Source organism: Nelumbo lutea, chromosome 2, assembly GCF_056320005.1.
Source record: "Nelumbo lutea isolate HS-2025 chromosome 2, American lotus-T2T, whole genome shotgun sequence".
NCBI lineage: Eukaryota > Viridiplantae > Streptophyta > Magnoliopsida > Proteales > Nelumbonaceae > Nelumbo > Nelumbo lutea.
Genome location: NC_142685.1, coordinates 108362875 through 108383395, shown reverse-complemented (window position 1 = coordinate 108383395; position 20521 = coordinate 108362875). Strand labels below are relative to the sequence as shown.

The following is a 20521-nucleotide window of genomic DNA, read 5'->3' as shown; positions in this document are numbered from 1 at the left end:
AATGAGGATTGGAATTGAATGGAATGGTGGGAACGCCATTTCGCCAAGAAAGTGGCCCATTCCGATTCTAATTCTAAACCCTTTATTTCCATGAACTAAAACAAGCTCTTATATTTGATTTGATAGAAAAAATTTCGACCAAATTTCATTTGTTAAGGGAAATTAAAAGGAATTTTGTACTATATATCATGGTTTTCAAAATCGAACTGCACTGGAAGATCAGACCGGAAAAACCGGGAACTGGTCAAGTGACTGATTTCGTTTTATCACAGAAGAGTCATTATTCTCCCAAAACCGTTGATTTGGTCAATAAACCACTGATCCAAGCAGTTAATCGTTCAAATCATTTAATAGTTTGACCAGTTTTTATTTTTTTATCAGAACAAATCATCCATTCAATTCGAACAATCAAACTGTTCGACCTGGAAACCAAACCCCTAACCGATTCGAACGGTCAGACTTCACTAACTGGGAGTTTAGGTCGTTTAGTTATTGTTTTTTTCTTTATAATTATAATTTAATGTCTAGTTGCTTTTGTCAATTGGTGTAAAAGTATAATCCTACAGTGTAAGTTTGAGATTCAAACTTTATTATAAAGCTCACGTTTATGGCCATACACCTTTCATAAAATTTGGTAAGTTGCCCACTACTTACTACTTATGACATCAGCAACCATGAGCCGAAAGGCTAAGGTTTGCATTTAATAATGAATTGAGTGCAAATACTAATTTTCTGTGTTTTAGGCTTTACTTGATTTTGTTTGTTTGAAGTGAAATATACTCTGAAGCAAATTTAGGTAAAGTCCAAAGCAAAAATACAAGTGAATATTAGGCACTTTTCATTTATATACTAATAAAAATGTAACTGCATTGCCCACAAAGGGAGCCATGAGAGGAAATGGCATGTTCATTATCATCCATCTAATTGAGTAATTCGATCGGAAAAGCTAAATGCCCTAGGAGCCAATGATAACGTCTCAATGCAATTATTTTCAAATCGGACCAGATCAGAAAAATCTGGAATCCGTCAGATGACTGATTTCATTTAAATTTAAAATTGTTATTTTGTCAAAAACCATTGATTTGGTCAGTAAATCATTGATTCGAGCGCTTGAATTGTTTGAATCATCCAACAGTTTGGCTATTTTTTATTTTTTTTTTGTTAGAACAGGCCGTCTGTTTGGTTCGAACAGTTGGACTGTTCGATCTGGGAACCGGATCCCTGACTGGTTCGTTGTCCGATTCAATTTTAAAAACCTTGAATGTAACTATAAATGCTAAATGAAAAAACAGAAGGGGCGTTTGACAACATGATTGGTTTTATTTTCATTTGTTTCTAAAATTGCCACATCAGCAAGAAAAACAAAAACATGTTCCTTGACTTTGTTTTTGTTTTCAGATGGGAAAAACGAGTTAATTTTTTTTGTAAAGATAAGACATGTTTCTAAACCAACAAAATTCTATTTTCTAAAATAAAAACAAATTGGGGGTGGGTGGGGGGGGCTCTCTAACCTCTTGATACGGTGAGTCGAAAGTTTTCCATCTCCCACCTCTATAGCTTCACTCAGCTCCGGAAGATACAATGGAGTTTCCATCGTGAGAAAGCCACAAAGTAGGGGTTGGGGATATTGGGAAATATTTTAATCAGACTTTTTTTTTTGTTATTATAAAAATTTATTTTGGGAAAATCTATAATATGGGAAAGATATAATATTGGTAGAGTTTTGACCAATCAAACCATCCATGAATTTTGATAGATAACACCTGATTGGCTACCATGTTTATAATTCCAGTTGATTGATCAAAAGTTTTTCCAATATCATATCCTTCCGGTATCATAGTTGAACCATTTATTCTTGGGCTTTGGCCCAAGGAGTGTAAGGTGTTGGGATAAGCTTATAAGCTAATTATATACACCGCTATCAATATAGGTTAGATTAGACTAGAGGTGTTAATGGGGCCATATTGGGCAACATGACACAACTTTGCGGGCCATGCTTGCCTCCTTTGAGATACTTTAGAGGTCAAGCCCGGTATGGCCCATGGAAAACCCGGGCCAGGCTATGCCGTGCCGCAATCCAAGCCATGAGAGGCATATTAAAAAAATTGAAAAGATAATGAAAATTTTAAAATAAATTAACAAAATAAACAAAAAACAAAAAAAATCTTAAAGCAACATAACAAGAGTTTTTCTCCTCTTTCATAGTTATAGGAATGATTTAGCAATTTTCATATATGAATATAATTCTAGTGCACCAAAATATTATTTATAAGTACCATTCATGCATTGATGGCTTATCCGAAAGAATAAACCCCGTTTTGAATGGTCAAGTGAAAAATCCATTTTTTCTATTTTGTTTCCCACCTTTGAAACTTATGCCTTGTTTGGTTTGAAGGAAAAAATAGGAAAAGGAAGGGAAAGGTAAGAAAACCTATACAAGGTTTGTATAACCTTTTCCATCCTTTCCCTTGCTTCCCTTACCTTTTCCTTCAAAACAAGCATAACCTTAAACTCTAAATTCAATTTTAGGAGCATGTGTCTTAAATTTAATGTGCTTCCTTAACTCCTCTCTCTCTCTCTCAACTACAAAATTAAATTAGACTGAATATCCCAATCAAAAGGTAATCAAGTGAATAAAGGTAGAAAGGCCCGATTTTAATATTTAAAACGGGAATCAAATGCTATCTTTTCATAATAAGTCTCTTTTTATGGCAAACAGGTAGGTGTCCAGTGAATGACATGTAGAAATAGGGTTTGAAACCTAGGTCCATGGCAATTATAGGCAAGTTTGATGGAGATTTCTTTTTCTTTCTTTTATTTTTTGCAAAATTAATGGACCATTATGCAATGTGAATTGTTTTTCTTGTTGTCGGTTTTAAAAATAAATCAAAACTATCTGATTTGAAGACGGATTGTTATAAAAACAAAACACAAGTTCTTGATTGTGTGTGTTTTTTGTTTTCAAAACTGAAACCCAGAAATATATATGTTATTGAATTTTTAGTTTCAAAAACATGTTTTCATTTGATTATTTAATATCATATTCTATAAGTCATATATTTTATACATTACAAAATTTGTTTTTGTTTTTAAAAACAATTATTTTGGGGGGTATTTGATAAGATGATTGGTTTTGTTTTGAAAAGCAAAAGCAACTGCCATGTCAGATGTGACAATTGCTAAAAAACAAAAGTGTGTTGTCTAATACCTCCTTAATGGTTTCAAAAACATGTATTGCTCCAACTTGTTTTTCTTATTTGAAACAAAAATAGAGTTCAATAACTTGTTTTTGTTTTGTTTTTCTTCTTTTTGTTTATTGATATGGCGATTTAAAAAAACAAATGAAAAAAAAAATATTCATGTTATAGAATGAAATACCTGAATCAATAAATATATACATTCAATATACACATATGATATCTAAATGCATAGTAATAAAAAGTTAATTTTCCTAATTTGTATAAAGAATTTGTCAAATAACCGAATTTAAAACTTTTTCTGATAAAATCCGGAATTCCAGAAAATACTAAAAATTTGCTATAGAGAAAGATGTTCTGTTGCTCACATATTTTATTGCACTAACCAATCTCTTAAGCTCACCCTCATAGAGCATCGATTTGTTCTTTTCTATAATGAGTAGATGAGTAAACTGCTCCAGAATTTTTAATCTGAAATTTGGTTATCTAATGGCATCCTGCTGTCGTTTCTGGGTGGAAAATGTTGACACAGTCAATGGGAGGAGTGGGTGGCAACCCTAGCTCTGTTTAACAACCCTTGAGACTAAACTTAGATCATCTATGTTTTAAAATCATTTTAATATATTGATTTATTCTGATATACCTAATCCAAATAATTCCCACTTTATTGATAATTTCTCTCTCTCGCTAGGGAGGGTGTGGATATGAGGTTTGAGGGGGAACAGAAATATTAACAAATCAAATAAACAATCCAACTTGTTATGAATGTATCAATCCCATCTTTGCCTAACACATAGGGATTGGATTTATCTTTCTTTATTTATTTCTCTTCGTCCCTGATATAAAACACTGCAAAACGCCTATGATATAGACAGTTCAATTAAGAAGCAATAGTACAATTGAACGAGCTAAATTTTTATTGTTCTTAATTAATTAATTTAATTTCTCTTTATAAACAAAATATCAATTCATTGAGTGGTACTCAGAACAAACAAAATATCCAGATTGGTTGGTAGAATCCCAGATCCTATTTCAAAGACCTACCCGATGGTTGATTATTTGTGGTGGTCCTAATATTTGTAAGATAGAAAATTATGCATTATTTTTGTAAGTAAAGACCTTAATTTTCATGATGGTTTAGAAGAACAGGTACGTATAACTCTATAGTTAGCCGGTATTCTCTCTTAATTAATATGTAATGGAACACTTGTCAGACTGAAGGAAAGTGAATGACAAATGCCTGTCACAGGTATGGACTCTTGATGTCGGCATAATTTTAAATAAAGTCTACATACTTTCTCTAGTCACCTCTTTCCACGTGGCAAGTTTTGTCCCAGGTAGTGATTTGGATGTATATCTCTCCTTTGCCATATGAACAAGGAAAACGCGAATCAATGTATAGTCAAAAGTCTGTTGCTCGTGTTATATATATTTTCTTTTTTTCTTCCTCTGGGTTTTCTTATCATCATCAGGGTATCCGGATTAATTGGATTTGATGTTCGTGTTAGGGACTCTTTAACAAACACTAATGTGCAATATCAGTCATCAAGTACATGTACCCCACAAGCTCGGATCCGTAAGTTATAAAGGTCATACGCATACCTACCCACAAAACATTACACCCATACATTTGATTATTCAATTGTGCTTTACAACCACTTGCATATTGAGATCAATAAGTGAGATATGACTCCGGATCTCCTGTCCACCTCCTGTCCACGAGAACTCTGCCCATGTCTATTCATAATACACCATGTCTTTACTGTCCGTTTAATTTGTAAAATGCTCAGCCGAACTTGGCTCATATTGTGCATTTGAATCTCCCACCCAGAAAAACTCAACCATGGGGTATTACAGCCAGTGCATTAGAAACATTTCCCATCCTTATATGTTGTTATTGATGGAAATATATATATTCCTGATGTATGAATGTCGTGTCACGTGAGTTGATCTGGCCCGCAAAATTGCACAGAATTTCCTGGTGCCAATCTTTGAATAGGGTGGGTCAGGGAGGTCTGGGTTGTAATAATCAAGTCTAGGTGGATTAGAATCCAGCCTATGCTGTTGAATGCATTTCTGTGCCGAACATGTTAACTCATTCACATCCACGTCTAACTGCACTCGGAATTTCCTACTCGCTTTTCCAACCCCCTCTATACCCGTCCTGAATTGAAGCTATACATCTTTATTATGAATTGAAAGATGTATGACCTCTAATTCACTGCAAATAGAGAGTGAGTAGAAAATTTAGACTCCCTCTAACTGTTCAATCAAAAGAAAATAAGAGGCAATTACCATTTTACTGCACTCTCATGGCAACCTGGCATTTCCAACAATATTCTCAACATTATAGGCTGTTGGCCCCCAACAACCAAAGTTTTTCCATCTTTACCCAACTTTATCTATTATCATCCATAAAACGCTACCCACACTCTATCCACCAAACGCTACAGCCCCACAACGTAAATCAGTCCCCATCAATGACAATATACAAATACTAAACATAAACATATTTGTGATGTGCAACTGTAGCATTATTGTGGGCAGCAAATCCGATCACCTTGCTTGTGCACTGAATAAAAAACTAGAATTTAAAAGCCAGAGGTTCCAAACTCCAAAGTCAGCCCTTTGTCCCACTAACAAGTTTCTCCCCATCGAAACATCAAGCTAACGGTTTATACCAAGCTCTCAAGTAAGAACCTGGATTTTATGATTTCCATTTTCATTTTGGGTGTCTGTTTTAGCCGAAAATATTGAAATTAATGTTGCATTTGGTTGCAATGCAATATTATTTGCATTAATACAAAAGCATCGAAGTATGCAAATTCTGGTTTAAAACAAAAATAAATCGAAATTTGCACCTATATCATGCTCCATTGTCGTAGTTTTGCATCAGTGTAATACTGTAAATGAATGTGCCCTGCAAACGATCTGCTGACAATGAAAAATAAATTAAGAAAATCAGTAAACGTGGATGCAGTGTTACCGTTAACAGGTAGACGAATCAGTGGGTCCTTCAACTTGAAGGAACAGTCCTGATTTAACATCATCCCTTGACCACACCCTTCACCCTTGATGACTTCCAGCATCTGAATTGGAAGATGTTGATGGCCCACGTATACCTGCCCGTTGTTTGGGGATTTGGTGGGACGACTCCCAGTGGCAGAAAAAAACCATGATTCATAAGTCATAACCGATCCGGAGTCTCTAGTTTGTAGTTTGTCTCTTCTCTAATATTTTTAACGTTTACGATTTTTATATGGTTTGTTGAGAGTCTTGCGTGTTTGATTGTTTCCATTTGCAGTCTCCGAAGTGGCTGGAAACGAGAGAAGTAAGAAAATCGGTGGGACCCACCCTGTCAGATGCTTTGACAAGAACCCGGTTTTGAGTTGAGCCCCTGGGCCGTTAGATTGATTTTTTTTTTTTTTTTTTGCGCCTTTTGCGGGTCCCACCACCAACGTCCTCGATTTTCTATTCTCCAACGGGGCTCACCCCATGGCACACGTGCTTGCTGAGTCATGCCTACGTGTGTCTGATGTCAGCTGCTGGTGACTGTGCCGACCAGTAAGTTTCAGCCTTTCAGGAAAACCGTGAAATTTTCACCCATGGAGGTCTAAATGGGAAGGAGTACAAGTGCAAAATTTTATATTTTGTATTATTTTTTATATATTTGCACTTATATGAACCGGAGCATTTTCATAGTTTAGCCATGGCGTATTTTCTAAATTTTTATGCAGGTTACATCATAATTTCAATCAATCATCTTAAAAACGTTACATCTTTATTTTTTATTGATTCATATTGCATAAAATATATTTATAATGAAAGACTTTTGTAGCGTTAAAGATTGTGATAAAATTAGCAATTTTCTTTTTTTTTTTTGGGAAGTGAACTAATTATATAAATTTTTTGGGCTTATGACAATGAAAACGTATATTACGTAGGGGATTTAGGGGTGAGCATTATTCAATTAAAATTGGACCAAAATTTTTGATTTCAACTTTTCAGTTTTAAACAATTTGATTTGGTTAATTAGTTAGATTTTTGTGTACTTTAGCTCTTGGTTTTGATTTTTATAATTGAATAAACCAGATGCTCATCCTTATATAATTTTCAGTATAAACAACACAAGTATTGTTACAAAGGCTCAGTATGGAAAGAGTATAAATATAAAAATGTATTTTAAGAGAGAATTTTGGTAGAATATATCAGAGGAAAATGAAAAATAAGAAAAAAATGGCGATTAATTATTAGTGATTTGATTTTGGTGTATTTTTGGTAATATATTTTTTGTAGTAAAAACTATTTTGCACTCTACCTCAGATAATTCAAAATTTCAAATACCCCACTTATATACTAATACTGCCCATGTATCAGCATCAATTTCAGACTAGCGCATCCAATTGTAGGTAAAACTTATATTCGTTGGGGTGGACTGAACAATAAAAACCCCCTTGCATATATTAACATCAGTACCCACAAACGCACCATCATTTGATTGCTACATATTGGTTGATGGGTACTTATCTGAAGGTCGTAATTATCCAATCAATTGTCCAATTCGGGCCCGCACTTTGTCCACTTTGATTAAAAGGGAAGCTAATGTGAACGTAACGTTTTTTTGTATTTTATGCATGTATTGGATCTTATTCATAACTCTATTATGTATTTTTGTGGTTTTACCGTTAGGGTTGACTACTCTCGACCTCGACCTGGCTTAGCTCCGGGTTGAACTTAACTTAGACCATTTTAATTCAGCTTTGACCTCAAAACCAAATCACATTTGATTCGGCTCGTTTTCATGCATTTTACATCAAGGTTGTGTTTGGTGTTATTGTCATTTTTACTTATAATATTAGGTCAATTAACATAAATTTGTAAATTTTTTATCAATGAACAGAACAGTCCTCTGCTTACATCCACATCTTCTTATGACTTGCGACAGAGTACACCGATTAATATGACACTCCCTTTGCCCTTTGGAAAATCTATGATGCCCAAAAGACATGATAGGAAAGAGTTTACATCAAGGGGTTGATTGGTTATAAGTCTTTCAGATATCTTGTTTTTTTTGATAAATACGTCGTAGTTTAGGCAAAATCTATGATGCATCTACCGTACTAGGTAACAAAACACGTGGTTGATACCGAAAGAGATATTAAGCACATCTTTATGTAAAAATAAATTTTGTAAAATATGAACTAATAAAGACAAATGGGCTTTAAGGTGATTGGTGAAGATCTGAATTTTAACATGCAGAAAATATTAGGGAATAGACTGGTGGAACTCTTTGGCTAGTGTTTGGAATGGATGCCTTATTTTTATTATTTTTTTAAAAAATGGCACCACATTAGTAGCATCACGCCTGAAATCTATTTTCTCAAAAAAGAATTTCTCAGACCATGCATTTGAAATGGGAAAAGTGTGGTATGAGAAAATGTCCTATTTTGGTATTTTTGGTAGTTTTTAAGGTTTTTAAAATCGAATCGGATAATGAATTGGTTAGGGATTTGGTTCTTGAGTCGAACGGTCCAATCATTCGAACTGAAAGACGGTCTATTCTGACAAAAGAATTAAAAAAAAAATTGATTAAAACCATCAGATGATTTAATCACCCAATTTATCAGTTTGCTGACCAAATCAACGATTTTAGGATTGATCACCTAGCAGATTCCCAGTTTTTCTGTTTTGAAAACCATGGTATTTTCGCAAACGAAAATAAAGAGCGTTTTCTAATAAAACGACATGTAAATACAAGAGTGTTTTCTCAAAAATACCTATCGGCTCCAAAGATAGCCTTGAATTGCAATTTAGACTTGAGAGTTGAGAGGGCCCGACATGTGATATTCTATCGACTGGTTAAAAGTGGGCCCAAAGCATTGATTTATTTTATTTATCTTGGTTCTGGCCCTATCAATTCAAGATTAACTTTCTTGGTGGCGTAGTGGGAAGATTTGAACCGTAACCGGAAACAGAAAACAGAGGATTTTGATGAAGAGCAGCAACGTCAAACTGTTTTGTGCACGTTTACACCGGATGGTCGGCATGCCTGAGGGTCTGTGGCCTGTGGGTGGGTGTGGTAAGTAATTAATAAAATGGTAAGGGTATTATTGTACTTTTGTCTAATGAAGATTGAAGAGAAGCTCTGACAAGAAACCGAAAAAAGCGGTGCAGTAGACCTTGAAACGGCGGTTTCCACCTTCTACTGGGGCAGTTTTCAGAAGTCTACGGTGGTTTTCGTCCGCGTGTAGAGAGAGAGAGAGAGGAAGGATTTTAGTTTTACCAGCTCAATCTCTCTCTCTCTCTGTGAAATCTGAAAATTGTTTGTGTATTTTATAAAGTCGTCAGGGGTTTTGGTGAGAGAGCAAAGAAAAAGCTTCTGCTAATGTTTCCTTGCATTCAATTCTCTTCGATTATTATTCTTTTATATCTTTTAAGCTCTTTAGACCAAAAACAGACTCTCTCCCACGTCCCAACTCTCTTCTGTCCGTGGTGATGGAGTTCGGGAAATGATATTCGTGGAAAGAAATAAAGCGCCGTTTCACCATTAATGGAGTAGTACAGAGCTGTTAAAGCAGATGAGGAAAGAAACCTAGCTGGGCTCCTTTTGTTTCATGGCTGCTAATAAAGGCAACAACAGCCGAACGGAACAACAACACCACCACCATCAAATTTCTTTTGGGATGATGCAATCAACTTCGTCTGTCCCTGGAAGTCTCATGTAATTATAGATGAAAGCAAGAAAAGCCAAACCCATGTTTTCGTTTCCCGTCAATTTCCTTCGATAATTGAATTAATTACTGGTGCAAAGTCTCTTATCGTTCTTGTTTGTGACAGCGGAAGTAAGGATACTGAAGCTTATGACGTGGGTGAATTGGATCAAGCCCTCTTTTTGTACTTCGAAGGACAAGATCACTCATCACTTCAGGAACAAAGACGTGAGTTTATCATCATCATCATCCTCTTATATGCATCTCCTTTTCTGGGTTTTTTTTTTTTCTTTATGGATTTTACTTTTGATCTCTATAGCTATTTCATGGGAACCAGAGATAGCTGTTGATATTATTTATAATATCCTTCTGCAATAGAGATCGTTTGGGTAATGAGAAAAGCGTTTTGAGCAGATGAACAATTGAAATCTGCGTTTGTTCCGTACTGTTTTGATTGGATTCATTCCGAGGAATATGTGAAATGAAATTTTGAATTTTGGGAAAAAAATTTTTTACTGTTCTTTTCGACCATGACATATCAACAAATTGATCATAAATTCCTTGCAAATTCTAGCTTATTGGAAAGGGTAGGAGGAGGGTATATCAGTTTCTTCTTTTCTTTTCCTTCATTTTTCTTCTTTTTTTTTTTTGTTTGGGACGCCTGAGAGCGTCAAATGTATGATGTTCCTAGAGCTTCTCTCATGACTTGTATTTCTCTCTCCATTATTCATTCATTACTAGTATTTCTCTTGCCTTTTTTATCTCCTTCATCCAACTATTAATTATATCGTTGAAAACCAATATATCCCTTTCTCTTCCTCCCTCCTTCCCTCTCTATCTATCTAGATCAAAATTGAGTTGCAAATTTAGGAGGCATTTCATTTGTGCAGAGAACCCAGTGATCAGACCACCAACTCTGAATATCTTCCCTTCTCAGCCCATGCATGTAGAGCCATTTACAGCAAAGGTATGGGATTCAAATCTAGGAAGATTCTTTTTTTTTTTTTAATTCATTTCTTCTGGGCTTCGTTTACTGATAATTTGAAACGGGTTTCTTCTATTTTTCGCAGGAAAGTGTAGCTTTAGTTTCTACAACAAGCAGTGGTTCAAAGAGATCATCAGGGCCGGCCATGGAGTTGGCTAATCCCCAGAAGGATTCGGCATCTGCTACCGAACCGCCCAAAACTGTCAAGGTAGGATTCTAGATAAGATTATTAGAAGAAAAAAATTAATTATCTCGAGATTATCGATCTCCAAATATTTTTCTTTTTCAATTCATCAGTACTTGATTCTTGTTAATTTTTGTTTTCGGACAGCGTGAAGCAGTAAACCGCAAGGGCCCAACATCAAGTTCAGAGCAAGAAGGACCAAAAACACCAGACCCAAAGGTGACTTCTTTGATCGCCTTTACACGAAGAAATAAATTTATACTTTTTGCTGCTTCTCTCAAACAACGTCTGATACTGATCATGGCCGTGCTTTCATTTACTTCTGACCAGACATTAAGAAGGCTCGCTCAAAATAGAGAAGCAGCTAGGAAGAGCAGGCTACGGAAGAAGGTCAGTCTACTGTCTGCACGTAAATTAACTAGTTTTAGTGCTAATGAGGGAAAAATATGGATCTTTGATTTCTTTTTTATTTGGGGTCCGTCACAGGCTTATGTTCAGCAGCTAGAGTCAAGTAGGGTAAAGCTAAATCAGCTGGAACAGGAGCTTCAAAGGGCTAGAACTCAGGTTGGTATCTTTGAACAACCATTCCAAAGCTTCTAATCTCGAGATTTTGGACACTGCTGAAAAATGCAGGGTTGTTTTGATTCTTGACTAGGGTATATTCTTTGCCGGAGGAACTCTCGTAGGAGAACCAGGCATTCCTGCTGGTATCAGCAATCTAAGCTCAGGCATTCCTCTAATCCTCAGCCAAATTGCTTCTGTACAGCTCAATTTTCCAATGCCTCGTAGTTAAATTCAATTCATTTACTGATCATGTTCATTGTGTTTCAGATGCTGCAGTGTTCGACATGGAGTATGCGAGATGGCTCGAGGAGAACCACCGGCTCATGTTTGAGCTCCGAGCAGCTGTGCAAGAACACTTACCGGAAAACGAGCTTCGTCTCTTCGTGGACAATTGTTTAGTGCACTACGATGCGATTATGAACCTCAAGAGCATGGTCGTAAAATCTGACGTTTTTCATATTGTCTCCGGCATGTGGAAAACTCCGGCAGAGCGCTGCTTCATGTGGATGGGAGGATTCCGGCCATCCGAACTAATAAAGGTACAAACCCAATAAATTCTTCATATCATTTTTGAAAAACCATTCGTAGAAATAGAGAAAACCTGCTCCGCTACAAGTTAATACATATTCCAGCTTGAATTGCCAGAAATATTAAGTTCTACCAGAATTATGTCTTTAAAGAACCCAAAAAATTGACGTTACATAGAGAATAGTTAATAGCAAAAAATCGAATAAACATAGGTTTGAACACCTAAACCTAACCTGTGCTAGAAATTGGATTTGCGTTGAAAATGGAAATAATATAGACAGAGAGAAAGTACAGAGAACGGAAGAAAATAAAACTGATTGTTTTTTGTTTATTTAATTGCTGAAAGACTGTACAAGGACGGAAGATGTGATGGGAAACTGTGCGTAGAACTACCGAAGGTGAGATTTTTATTTAATGCATGAGGATTAGGTTGTCGGGATACCAAGTAATGGAATCAACAATGACGAAAGATATCGTGGAGGGTTGCTATTAAGGGTTGTGCTAGCGTAAAAAGAAGGCTTTTCATGCACGAATACCCAACGCTTTTTTCATATTTTGAGTTTGAGCTCTGGAAATGTATACGTCCTCCATGTCGAAATCGACAACCCAAAACAACTGTTCAAGGCTGCATGCATTTCTTTCTTCCTCTTCTTTTCTTTTAATTCATTAGTTTATTACTTTTGGAGGCCGTCGGGAAAGGCTAAATTTGTTTTAGAAATGGCGCTTCACTGCCACAATTTCTGTTTCTGTATGAAAGTTTGCAATAATGCCATGGAAAACGAGATGCTTAATTTGTTTCGGTATGCATCTATTCGTCGTTGCCGTAGATGCTGCATTCCAGTAATGTATTACGTAACTTTTCCATTAAAGGGTCGATTGTAGTTTATTCCCCTGGTGCTCTAAAGCTGTATCTATTACTTCCATATCCAGGAATCTCTCTTTCGATCTGTTCCGTTTGTCTGTCTAAGTTGATGAAACTCGAAAACTATTCATGCATCGTTCGTTTTGTCCTCTGCTAAATAAATAATCGAATCACCTGTACAGGTTCTGATGAATCACATCGAGCCATTGACAGAGCAGCAGATCCTGGGAATCTGTGGACTGCAACAATCGACGCATGAGGCAGAGGAGGCTCTCTCGCGAGGGCTGGAAGCGCTCCGCCAATCCCTCTCGGACACCATCGCTTCCGACGCTCTTAGTTGCCCTCCTAACATGGCTAACTACATGGGCCAGATGGCCGTCGCCATGAACAAGCTCTCCACCGTCGAAGGTTTCGTTAGACAGGTACGTGGCCGGAGCTCCTCCTAAATTCAACCTCCATTGCTCTTGTATTCTGTATTTACTTTTTGCGTGGAAGGGACGAACGGTCTACGAACTTACTATGGGAATCAAAACCATGAACATGGACCCAAGCATGTGGACATGATGTCATGGTCCTAACCGTCTTCGTGTCCATCAGAGAGAAGACAGAGATTTTAATACGTACGGTGAGGGGAGAAGGAGAATTCCTGGATTTGTATATCGGGTTCGGGTCGGGTTGGCAAAGGCCGTACCCCTACCCATAAGTATTGGTTGAACGGTCAATGATTCAACCTGGATCCGCAAAGTTTTTTTTTTAATCAAAAGTATAGGTTTAACCATCTGGGTCGAATGGTTCTACCATCTACGCCAACCATGAATTAGAAACAACAGTTTGAAAAGGGGGAACCCGGTGGGTGATCTACCCGATTTGTTGGTTCACGGGTCGGGTCAACTTTTTGCCAGTTTTTTTGGTGACCTCCGGTCTGGTTTAAGATCGATCAGGTTTAAACCGGGGTTAGGTTTTTCGTGGCCCTTTCTGCACTGCATAATTGAGGCAAGAAAATGTTGTTTGGTTGTGTGACAGGCTGATAATCTGAGGCAGCAGACCCTTCACCGGCTTCACCAAATCTTGACGACCCGGCAGGCGGCGAGATGTTTCTTGGCGATAGCTGAGTACTTCCACCGGCTCCGAGCTCTGAGCTCTCTGTGGTTGTCACGCCCCCGGCAGGAATAAAATGCTATAGGCAGCCGTCATCCTCTTCTTTTTGCTTTCTCTTTGCCTGTCCTTAGAGATCCCTTGTAGACACTTTTAACATGGAGATGTGTATAGACAGAAGGAAAAGATAACCATAACCAGCATAAAAGATGAAAACAGTAGATTGATGCATTTCATCTGTGAAACAGAAGCTTTAATCTCTCCCCTTCTCTCTTTCTCTCTCTCTATCTGGGTTTTTCTAGGTTTGGAAATTGAGATGTAATGATTTGGCAGCCTTGTCTGACTACAAATAGAAGGACCCAGAAAAAGTAATTCTTACGGAAACAACAAAAAGGAAGAAATAAGAAGAACGGAGAGGAAGATGTTCAGAGGGGAGAGAGAGGGAAAGAGGGTGCAAGTCAAACGTCCATGTGAAACTTTTAATGGATTCATGGATGGCTTTTGGAAATTCTTGAACAAATGTGACAAAGAAGCTCCCTATAATGGACCTAGGTTTCACTCCCCTTAATTTCTTATTCTTCTAATTTCTGTTGATTATATTGCATTTATTCCTCATATTATGCCCATTAATTCTACTTGATTATTTGTTTATATTATGGCCACATTCACGTCTAGCTAAGTTATTTATTTGAGTAAATACATTTATCTGGATTACTCAAATAAGCACATTTACAGTATTTTATTTTCTGGGTAAAATTATAAAACGACTATTTTATAAAAAAAAAGGGATATTATAGAAATTATCAATTTTCATTACCCATGGACAGATAATTTATTCAAAATTCAGAAAGATATTACTTACCCAGGTTGGAAATTCAGAAAAGATTTATTTAGGGCTCAACAACTAATTACCCGCCCCCAGAAAACGTATAAAGCCTATGATTTTTTTTGGTGTGTAATTTCTCCACTGGGCTAATACAATCGTTCTGACTTCTAGAAGACTAGAAGCAGCCTCTACCAAGTACCCTACAGTCCAGGAGGGTTGGTAGCCCGACAACTACGACAACTGCCCCCGAATAAAAGAAAAGATAAGCTCCTCGGTCCCATGGTAAGCAACGTAGGGGGTGGGTGTGGAATTGGTCTGAATTCGGATAAACCCATCAAAAACTTCTATCCAAATTACATTTCTGCGGCAAAGATTAAAGCAAAGAAGAAATTAAGTAGGTATAATCCCCACCACAGGCCACAGTCATGAATCATGATCAATACTCCGCCTCACCCACAATTGATTAGTCCTTGCCAACTACCAAGCGGATGGGTTGGGAATTAGGTTAAATTGGCACTCTTGTGGTCACTGTTTCAAAATTGAACCGGATCGGATCGTTGGACCGGAAAAACTGGGAATCAGTCACCTGATTGGTTCCGTTTTCCCTCCAAAATCGTAGATTTTGGTCAGCAAACTACTGAACCGGCTCGTTAACCATTCAAATAGTTTTGACCATTTTTTTATTTTTTTAAATTTTGTTATTTTCCTGTCAGAACGGACCAGTTGTTTGGATCGAATGAACGGACTGATCGAACCGGTAACCGGACCCCTGACCGGTTCGGCCACCGGTTCGTTTTTAAAAACCATGCTTGTGGCATTAGCATCTTAGGCTCCCGTTTGTTTTCGGTGCAATACAAATGCATGAGAAAATTGTAACATTTGGTTCATTTTTGTTTTGGGTCCTAGTTTATTTTGCTTTGTTTTCATTATAAATTGACAAAATAATTTACAGCTCAAAACAAAATTAGACCAAAATTTGTATTCAATTAATTTGCAGTCCCATACTTTTACACCAATGCAAATCATCATCATCATAATAATAATAATATAAAGAAAATATTTGTTCATCCCTAGGTCAACTAAATTTTAATTTTAACAATCAGTGGTTCGACATTGGAAACTAGGGTTTCAATTATTTTGTTTGAGGGTTAGGTGTATATATGTATGGACCATTCATGTTTATTTTGATTCTAACTAAACAGATTAAGAAAGCTTCTTTGTACGTAATAGTTTCTTCCCAACTTGCATTTCTTATATTTAGTACGAATACATCATTGATGTGCTATCAACTTAAACGCATGGAACTTAATATTCTGTGACGAATGACATTTGAGATCTCGAATGTCAAATTGGGGGTGGAAATATGTTGATTGAATCATTGAAATGTTAATTATTAATTAGGTGAGAGTGAAGGAACAATCCCAGACTAATGCAACAATTTTAATTTGATGCCTTAATTTAGATCATTTTTAATTTACTTTAGTTATTATTATTATTTATTTATTTTCTCTAATTACAAAATACTATGGTTTATATGATTGTAGTTTGAGTGTTAGGAGTCTTAGGACCTTTTTGAGGGTTATATAGTAAAATGGGTAACGTCCAAATTCAAACCCTACGAGATACAATGTACCATGACCTTGTTGAATCGTACGTTGGCCCACCACCTAATGAGTTTCGAGGTATGCGATTTTCAACGCATGTAAAATTACCTTATAATTATATACATGGAATTGAGATCATTTCCTCACACCAACCTCAATAGCCACAGCGCTATCATGTATTAAAAATATTTTCATGAATAACATGAGATATTTTTAACGTACAGTTGTTACATATTATAAAGTCGGTGTGAAGAGCATTCTGTGAGAAGCAAATTCAAATTCACATGTATGGGGATCCGATGGATTAGAGATAAAACCATGCACAGCGGACTCGGTAATCTTTCGCTAATAAATACATCAATGTTCCATCTGGACCACGTGGAAGTGTGGAACTCACACCTTATACATACCCAATATTAGTGTATTCATTAGTAATAGATTGGCCAGCCCACTATGTATATGATTTGTCTCCAATTAAGCCAGGCTCATATATGTATTACTATTCACTCCAGATCTGCCATCCACCAACACACTAAGTGTTCCCACATATCTACCCACATAATACCACTCCCATTTAATGGAAACATCTCCCCACAAATGATAGAGAGATATTCCCCATGTACATGCATAGCTGTAATTTTGCTGTTGGTAGAGATGTGGGAACAGATTGTAGTTAGTTAGACCTAGTAAAAGCTTGACCCAACTTGCAAACTCGACTCAATTCAACCTGAAGAAACAGGGTTAGGGTCTCATATTAACTATCTGATTGTTAGAATGATCTCAACTGATCCAATTCGAAAATAGGAGGTTGGGTTGTGTCATGGGCCAATCCATCTACCTGATTGCCAAATTTAATTGGGTCTATTTATACATTGTTAAAACTTTCCACTTTTTAATCTTTTCTATTTAGTCTTTACTCTTTATTGTTTACTCTTTAAATTATTAAATATTTAAGTTTTTTTTTTTTATATTTAGAATTTTAAATTAATTCTTTAAATCTTGGCATTTTCATGTAATTTTTTTTTTTTTTTACATATAGGGTCTAGCATTTATCACAACCCAATCCAAAATTCAACCCAACCCATAATCAACCGAATTTCTTGACCTAACCCGAACTAATTGCATGGTCTATAATTCGCAGACCCAAACCCGTTACTATTTATTCATTCTATGTGAATTCTTAGATAAATTTGTAATCCGTTTGAAATTAGACATACTGGCATTAAAATCCTAAATGCGTATCTCCAACTCAACTGCCAAGGTAATAGGGCTGCAATTGGATCGGATATACTTACATTCAAATTTGATTTTATTGATATTAAAATTCAAATTATGTCAAAATTGATCAAATAATATTCATATATAAGACTTTGTACCTATCACTAAGTAAATATGTATCATTATATAAAACATTAGCAGATTAGGACAGGTACATGTAGTGATAAGAGATATTTGACAAGAGAGGGGCGGCCCAAACCCAAAAGTTCAAACTCTGGTGGGCCTTCCTGCTGACTTGAAGGAAATAAATGGCATGTATGCTGTAGGGTCCGGCCCGTATATGGCGTGTACTCCAAATTGGCTTTCTCATTCTCATCGTTACAAGAGGTCACCTGCTCACCTTGAAAGAGCAGCCATCTACACGTTGTCAATATTATTTCATTTCAATATAACTGGATCCCACACATTTGGGAAAAGGAAGATGTTTTGTTATGGGAGAGAGTAGTTATGAATAGTTGTGTCAATTGTATTGGATTTGATCCAATCGGACCCAGTCTTATCCAATTCAATGAATATTTTAGACCATTTTGGATCAGTTGACTTTGATGCCTGAACTATCCAATCTGTTCAAGTTAGTTTTAATTTAAATTGGTTTCAATTCAAATTTGATTCATTGACACTGTTATTTATATTTCTATTGATTCTATCTGACTCAATTTAATATAAATCTATTATGGATGGACTGGGTCCATTCCAATCTAATAAATACTTAAGATTGGACTGGTCCAATTCAATATGTCTTATTGGTCTGTCTAATCCGTCTAAATTGATTTTAATTTGGACGGAGTCCAATCCAAAACCAGAACATTGACACTCCCAAGTCCTAACTATCAATTGACACCAAAAGTTAGATACTGGAATTCAACATCCAATTGGATCATTCTGGATTTGCATATTCGAGCTTGCATCTAAATAATAGTCAAATTGGAGGTAGATTTAACTCCATATAATTTGATTAGAAATTATTATATATTATACAAAATCAATTAATTTTTACTTTATCTATAATTTACTGCCAGTGGATTTGGATCCAAACCGAATCTGATTATAACGTTGATAAAGTTAAAGTTTGTAGATGGGGATGGCAAATTTACCCACAAAACCGGGTTCCGATCCGACCCGCCCCGAACAAGGTGGATTTTCCCCAGTCACAAATACATATTGGTCGGGTTTGGAGATTTTTTTTTGCCTCGGACTGGGGACAGGGCGGGAATGGGATCTGCTTATAAATCCCCGAACCCGCCCTGACCCTGATTGTGAATTATAAATATACCCTTTTGTATATAATGTATTAAGGTATTAGGTTAGGAGTTAGGACTTCCGCATACAGAGACTCAGAGAGTCACTGAGTCTTCCTTCAACCTTCGCACAACCGTTAATCGCCAGATGCTGCCACCACTGTAGCACAAAGGAACCACTGACTGTCGCATGACCACATTGATTTACTCTTCAGTCTTCGTCTTCGAGACTTCTCACTTTCTCAGTCTAATAGTCTTCCTTTGATCTTCACAACTCCAGTATCAGGCTTCATAGTAGATATATATGTATATAATTGTATGATGATAATTCAAAGAATAGTAAGAAGCATGGCTTTTTCTATTTCAAATTATTCTTTATTTCCACGTTATGATCTTGTTTGGTTTGCAGGAATAGGGGTTTAAAATCAAACATTCGAACTGTTTAATTGGGTGGAATCAAAATCTTTTTTTCATTCTTGATGGAATGGCATTCCCTTGAAAATAAAATCTCATTGCAGCTGATTTCAATTCTTCCAACTACAAACCTCACTGACCCTCTATGTATAGCCAGCCTTGTTTTGCTTGATGTCCTAATAAAACTATCATCAACTTGCTCAGATTGACGTCCCAACTTCCAATATTACCTCAGCCATCTTCATAATTGGGTATCCCTTTCCCCCTTCTATAGGGTTTAAATTTGGGTGGAGTGCAATCAAATTGGGTTGGTTTCGGTTAATTTTTGCTTTACAAGATTAAAATCATGTTACCTAAATGCTGTGTGACACGATGGAAGTCACCAACTTTGAGAAGATGTCAAAACCGGCCGAGTAGCTTGTGCACATGTACATGCACGTGGGGCTTGCACACAAAAGTCATAAGAGCCACTCAAACCTTAGAAGATGTCAAATCTTCCCACGTGTGAATCCTTTGTCATCCGGGTTATATTCGCATGATGTCAAATCTGATGTACCAATGGAGACTAAAGACTAATAGAGGAGTGGTGGAGGTCGTGTGAACTGCGGGACTATAATGTACCCTACCATCATATCTATGTGAAGTTAAAAGGTTTAAAGTATTTAAAAGGTAAAGTGTATCCCAAAGATAATTTTAAGAGATATATTTTGGATGCATAGAGATATGGACGAAAAATTAAGATAGGCATAAATATGATAGAAAATTCAAATAAATTTTAAAAATATATTATTAATTCTGTTTACAAATTTTATATGATTGTAAATAAGTCATTTAAATGTAAAATACCATAATTTAATGATTTATATAAAGTGTAATACATCCGGACACAATTACTAACCGCTGAAAAATGACAGAATAATTAAAATGTAAAAAAATAAAATGTGAATGACAATTTTCAAAAACCAATATAATTAATCTTTATATTTATTATTATATAAATTTTAATAATTAATTATAGCATTTGTTAATAAACACT

At 36.2% G+C, this 20521-nt stretch overlaps 1 protein-coding gene across 1 annotated transcript; it reads left to right on the top strand.

Annotated features, from left to right (window-relative positions):
• Positions 1 to 9364: 9364 nt before the first annotated feature.
• Positions 9365 to 14370, top strand: LOC148872642 (bZIP transcription factor TGA10-like). Its single transcript, XM_088967727.1, has 11 exons — positions 9365 to 9918; positions 10035 to 10135; positions 10798 to 10874; positions 10978 to 11100; positions 11224 to 11295; positions 11407 to 11466; positions 11563 to 11640; positions 11732 to 11804; positions 11908 to 12179; positions 13213 to 13452; positions 14054 to 14370. Exons 1-11 carry the CDS (start codon positions 9812 to 9814, stop codon positions 14201 to 14203), a joined length of 1353 nt encoding a protein of 450 aa, XP_088823853.1. The 5' UTR covers positions 9365 to 9811; the 3' UTR covers positions 14204 to 14370.
• The last annotated feature ends 6151 nt before the right edge of the window (positions 14371 to 20521 follow it).